The 6,544-nt window shown below is 43.1% G+C and overlaps 1 protein-coding gene across 1 annotated transcript; it reads right to left on the reverse strand.

The window, feature by feature from the left end:
• Positions 1-1,966: 1,966 nt before the first annotated feature.
• LOC141152666 (taste receptor type 2 member 40-like) lies at positions 1,967-2,941 on the reverse strand. The gene is made up of 2 exons (XM_073637224.1): positions 2,324-2,941; positions 1,967-2,056 (listed from the first exon to the last, which is right to left on the reverse strand). Exons 1-2 carry the CDS (start codon positions 2,939-2,941, stop codon positions 1,967-1,969), a joined length of 708 nt encoding a protein of 235 aa, XP_073493325.1.
• Positions 2,942-6,544: the final 3,603 nt, after the last annotated feature.

A 6,544-nucleotide genomic window follows, 5' to 3' on the forward strand; every position in this document is an offset into this window, starting at 1 on the left:
TATAGTGCGAAGCCCCACGTCAATTTTTTTTTAATTATTTCAGGAAATTCATGAAATAATAAAAAAAAAATTGATGTGGGGCTTCGCCCTATATTTGTGTCCAGCCAGGTACAGCAGGCAGGAACGGGCTGCCCCTAACCACCAGCTGCCTATTTGTACCTGGCCGGACACAACAATATAGGGAAGCCCTTTTTTTAAAAAAATTTCATGAATTTTTTGATCATTGTTATATCTCAGTGATCAAAATGAACCAATAGAAAAAATGATTTGCTGTTGCCGGCCGGCAGACATCAAAGGATGCACTGCGCATGCGTCCGCAATTTTTTTTTTTAAGAAGATGATGCGAAGGGTTGGGAGACAGATAAGAAGGGCTTGGGGATGACAGAGGTATGGGGGGAGCTCAGGGAACATCATTTCAGAAGAGAGAGAAATGATTGTTACAGAGGCACACTTTTTTTACTTGATCGCAGTTATTTATTGAATAACGGCGATCACGTGATCGGGGTCTAGAAAAGCCGGCCCTGATTGTGTTTTCCTGGGTCTCAGCTACCCTCAATAGTTGAAATTCTAGAGATTTTCCAACCCTGGGGAGTGCTATGCTCTTATTTCTCAGTGCCGTTAAAAAGTTGCACTAGGGAATAAATACCTTTACCTGCTGGCATTAAAAGGCGTATTAGCAATCGTTAGGGGATACAATGTTCATTACTTTGGGATACCTATGATTTTTTTCACTTTTTTTTTATTAGACAAGATGAACAGAAACAGGAATTCTGGTAGAGTTTTTCCAATATTTTTACAACATTCACTGTGTACAAAAATTCATATGATAGTTTTATAAAACAGGTCATTATACACTCAACAAATCCAAATGTCTGGGGTTTTAATATTAATAGTACATGTAAATAATATAGTTAAAATTTGTTTTGAATAATTTTTGGGGTCAATACAGGTATACCTTCTAGAATATGTCTTTCTTTTCTTTTGCATAAAACTATTTTCAGAAATGTTTTGATTACAATTTTTCAGAATTACATTTTATTCTTTTTTCATGTATGTGTGCAATTTGTCAATTGCAGACACAGCTTAACCGAGATAATGTGAATGTTAAGGAAACCCAAAAATGCAATATATTTGTCAGTATTTATGAATATTATGGTTTGTATTTGTGACATATTTGGCTGAGTTGTTGGTATTTTCCCTAATGTCTAATGCAAACGGGAATAGACCCTGCCATCATGAATTTACGGTCAATAGGGGAAGGGGATTATAGGTCAGGGGGTTTGGGAAAGCTTCGATGGCAGTGAGGTGGCAGTGGGGCTATTGCAGGCTGTCGGCTTTCCTGAAGAGATGAGTTGTCAAGTTGTGCCAAAATTGTGGGAGACAATTGGATGTGTTTAAGCACTGATTTTCAGAGATGGATGATTCTCTGGAAAAGGCTCGGAGATAGTTGGGCAAGGAACGTATGAGGGCAGAAGAGAGGAGATATTGTGAGGACCAGAGAGCATGTGTAGGAATGTATGGGGAAATTAGTTTGTCAGTTGTTTCCAACATTGAGGACGATGCGGAGAAAGTATTGGTTCTCTTGGAGAACACCTTTTGAATATGGGGTATTTTTGCCAATGCCAATCCTTTTGGCAATTACAAGACAAAAAAACTAACTTTCAAATACCACCTAGGAGAGGATTTCCATTTGTTAATTAAAAAACACAAAAACAAACTTTTGAAAAAAAAATAATTTCCTATTACCAAACCATTTTACTACTTAATAAAGGGCAAACAAAAGTGAATCAGGAAAGCGTAAGAAATCAAATAATGCAAATTCATCTAGAACACAGTAGACTTCTATGGCACCCAACAATAATAGGTATTGATCAACTTTAAATTAAAGGAGTTTTCAACCTACTTTAAAAATAATTGTTTATGGACAAAGGAGATTGGTCCATGTGGCAAAGTTCATGTCAGGACATCAGTGGGGGACACAACAACCAGTGTGGTGCAGCGGCACAGTAAAGAGGTGAGAACATTGTTCCTTTTTAACTCCTTGTCCTTGGTCCACCTTTAAGGTACAGAAGATAAATTTACTTATATGTTATTTTTACACATCACTCATTTTATTGGTGCAATGTAATTTACTGATGACAGTACTCAAAGCATTATCCAAGTTCCGGTTTCCTTTAATTAAACTCCAACAGCCAGCAGCTTTACTTAAGCTAAAGATAGGATGTATAATATAAATCCATGTTGTTGTAGTTGATAGTAAAGTTGAAGATATTATAATGAGTAAAAATAAAGTAACCGTATAAGTCAAGAAAAAAAATATTACAGTTCTTGAGGCTTGGATGTGGGCTTTCATGTGGGGACCTCTAAAATCACCAAAGTTTTGTTGGACCTGATTCATGTGTTTGAAAAGAGAGATGATGATGGCTGAGGCCGAGATGAAGAATATCAACATTGCAATCAGGGTGAGAATCATAAAGGCTGAAATATCATTGAACTTAGTAGGCAAAAATATGATTCTTTGTTGTATATTTTCAGAGGCGTTGAGTCTTGATTGTGATGAAATTTCTTCTGAAACTTCAATAAGCAATGGAGCACTTATAATTACCGACCCCGCTATAACCGAAATAAAAAGCCACGGCAAAGCCTTATGGAAGTTCCTCTGCAGCGAGATGTATAAAGTGTGCTTCACATTCACGATCTTCAGACAGAAGTAGACACTGAGCAAAGTGGAAAACCAGAAATTGCAAGAATCGACAATATGAAATAAAGCAATAAGGATCTTTGCCATCAATAGACTTTTATAAATTATATTCAGAAATCTTATTGACTTGATCATCTCGTGCACAAGGTTGCATACACTTATGCCGGTAATAATATGGTCACCCTGTGGAGCGTTTTTGTCTTTTGCCCAGTTCAGAATATTGGCAATGAAGATAAACATGTTCGTTGGTATCAAAAATAAAAAATTGATAAAATCAAAAATGTAAAAATATAATTCTAATAGAATCTTCATCTTTAGGTTAGACCAAAAGAATCCTCAATCGAAAACAACCTGTGCTGCTCTAATTGTTTTCTTCCGCTCAGCTTTCCTATTTAACCATAACGCGATGCAAATAAATATAACATTTGCTTGTAACAACAAGGAAGGAGGGGGAGGAACGTAATCCAGCATCACCGGCCAGGTAAAACTTGATTCTTTATTAGTGTGTTTGCTTGTAATGGATAGCGATAGACAAGAGTATAATACATTTTTACTGAAATACAGAATTGAAGTTATCTGCCAAGATAAGGTTGTCCTCTGTTCCTACACTATTTACATTAGCATTAGTGATGAGCGAGCATGTTCGCTACTGCTCGGTGCTCGCCCGAGCATCTCACTGCTCGAGATGCTCTGCGCTCGCCGAGTAATTCCAGGGTTTCTCGACGGGAGCTCAGGTCTCCTCCCTGCATGTTTACAGAGCCAATGAACATGCAGGGATTGCCTGCCACTCACTGTAATGATGCAGCCATGTTGGTTGTGGCATTACAGTGACTGGCTGGCCGCACAGCGTCATCAGGTCTATATCAGACCCGGCGCCGCCATACTCGTCACAGTCACTCTGGAATCAGACTGTGTAGGGAGAGGTGCTGCTGAGCTAGGGAGAGATTTGCTTGTTTCTAGTTAGTGTAGGTGTACCAAACTATATTAGAGATACATATCCATCTCAACAAACAGTCCTTCTGAGGACTAATTCATCTGCAGAGATATCAGGCAGACAGTGTATATAGGCAGGCAGTGTATATAGGCAGGCAGGCAGGGAATATAGCAGACTGCAGTGCACATAGCACAAGAGGCTCCATTCCAGTTTTGTCTTCTGTTGCTGTCAGATATTTCTAGAAATAGGCCCAGGTCTCAGGGAGCCAGGAATAATTTTTTTGGGGATCTTAATCCTCATTATTTTCTTAAAAAGCAATCCAGAGAACACCGTTTTTCTGTGCCATTTGCTTGTTGGCACTGCAGAATACAGCCAGGTCCTATCCATATTACAGCGCTAAAAATCCAGCTGTTTAAAAATTTGGTTTGTCTGTCACATGGATCACATATAATTGCGCTGAAAATACTGCCATTTCTGGCCTCCATTAAAAATTTGTTTCAGTGTGTCAGTGAAGCAATTCACACCAGTTTGCTGTTCAAAATAGTTACCTACAGGCCAGGTATTTAAAACTGTGGTTTGTCCGTCACATGGATCACATATAAGTTTGCTCCAAATTCAGTTATTTGTAGTGAGCGTGGAAGATATTGTCCTCCATTTAAATTGCTCAAGGCACGTGGCAAGGGACGGGGAGCTGGATGTGATGATGATGGTGCATGCAGAGGCCGAGGCCGTGGGTAAACCGGAATTGTGCCACAACAAACATCTTCTCGCTCGACCTTCCTGTCCCAATTAAAATGGGACCGCAGAGCACCACTATTGAACACAGAGCAGTGTGTAAAGATTATTGGTTGGATAGCAGATAATGCTTCCAGTCACTTAGCCAGCACCACCACCTTGTTTTCCACATGGTCAAGTCTCAGTAGCTGTGAGTCTGGACCGCATATTCCTTATCCTGAACCTCCTTCCTCCCACCATGCCAAGTAACCAGAGACAACAGATCCCACACTTGGACACTCTGAAGAGCTGTTCACTTTTCCATTTATAGATACGGGCCTCTCTCCCGGTCCACTTGAAGCGGGGCAAGAGGAGATTGCATGTAGCGATGCCCAAATATTTGATCAGCCACAGTCACATGAAGGTGATGGTGGGAAAGTGTCACAAGAGGTGGACGATGATGAGACACAATTGCCAGAACGTCAGGAGGAGGACCAGAATGCAGAAGTGGAAGACGAGGTGGTGGATGATATAGTAACTGACCCAACCTGGCAGGAGGACATGCAGACTGAGGACAGCAGCACACAGGGGGAGGGAGGCAGAGTACCCCAACAGGCAGGAAGAAGCAGTGTGGTGGCCCAGACAGAAGGCAGGCAACCGTTCACGGTAACACCAACACGAAGGAAGTTGCCAGTACAACTGTTAGGTCTTCCCGAGTCTGGTTGTTTTTTAAAGACTCTGCCGATAACCCCAAAAAGGCCAATTTGCACCACCTGCCAGGCCATCATCAGCAGAGGTGGCAAAATGACCATCCTGACCACCACCAGCATGATCAGGCACATGGCAGCAAAGCACCCGACTTTGTGGGCTGAAACCCAGGGTCCAGGAACAGTGTCTGCGGGTGGAAACACTGCTTCTTCCGCTGTTGTGCATGCAAGCCAATCCCCTGCCCATGGTGCATGCGAAGATGACTCCTGCCCTGCACCTATCATTGGACACTCTCAAGGAGCAGCATCAGGAAGCACGTCCACGTCCTTGTTAGAGCGCAGTGTTCAGTTGTCCATACCGCAGTGCTTGGAAAGCAAGCACAAATACGCAGCCAACACCGCACAGGCCAAACTACTAAATTCCCACATTTCGCTACTGCTTGCACCAGAAATGTTGCCTTTTAGGCTCGTGGAGAGGGAAGCATTTCGCAAGCTGATGGCTGCCACCGTTCCTCGGTTTTCGGTCCCCAGCCGCCACTATTTCTCCTGGTGTGCCATCCCCGCATTACACAAGCACGTGTCCCAAAACATTAGCCATACCCTCAACAATGCAGTTACCGGGAAAGTCCACCTAACCACGGAGACGTGGACAAGTGCTTGTGGGCAGGAATCATACATATCGCTGACGGCACACTGTGTTAACATAGTGGAAGCCGGGACCCAGTTGGACCTTGGGACGGAACATTTCCTCCTGAAGCCAAGGATCACAGGCCCTAGGTCAATCAGGGTTGCCCCCACAGTCTACAACTCCTGCACCTCATCCTCCTCAGCCTCCACCTCCTCTTCAGCCTCCATCTCCGAAATTACCACATCAGTCACAAGCTGGAAGCACTGCAGCATTGCCTCAGCAAAGCGGCAACAGGCAAGGTTGAAGCTAATATGCTTAGGTGACAAACCGCACAATGCTGAAGAGTTGTGGACAGCTCTGAAAGAGCAGGCAGATCTGTGGCTCACACTTTTGAACCTACATTCAGGCATGGTCGTGTGTGAAAATGGCCGGAACCTGTTGGTAGCTCTGAGGCGAGGCGAGCTCACACAAGTACCATGCCTGGCCCGTGTGTGTAACATCGTGGTTCAGCGATTTCTCAAATCCTACCCGGAGCTGCCGGATCAGCTTGTCAAAGTACACCGCCTGTGTGCCCATTTTAGAAAGTCAGATACAGCTTCCGCTGCCCTTGCAGTGTTTCAGCAGCGTTTGCAGCTTCCGGCTCACAGACTGGTGTGTGATGTCCCCATGCGTTGGAACTCTACACTGCAGATGTTGGGAAAGAATTGGTGAGCAGAAGAGGGCAGTTGTTGAGTACCAGCATCAATAAGGCCATTGGTATTCAGTTCAGACTCCACACATAAGACCTCAGAAGTAGACATTAATGTCAGACATATGTACCATCCTCCAAAACTTTGAGGACTCCACCAAGATGGTGAGCA

Source organism: Phyllobates terribilis, unplaced genomic scaffold, assembly GCF_046119375.1.
Source record: "Phyllobates terribilis strain yellow unplaced genomic scaffold, ASM4611937v1 Scaffold_6__1_contigs__length_29720123, whole genome shotgun sequence".
NCBI lineage: Eukaryota > Metazoa > Chordata > Amphibia > Anura > Dendrobatidae > Phyllobates > Phyllobates terribilis.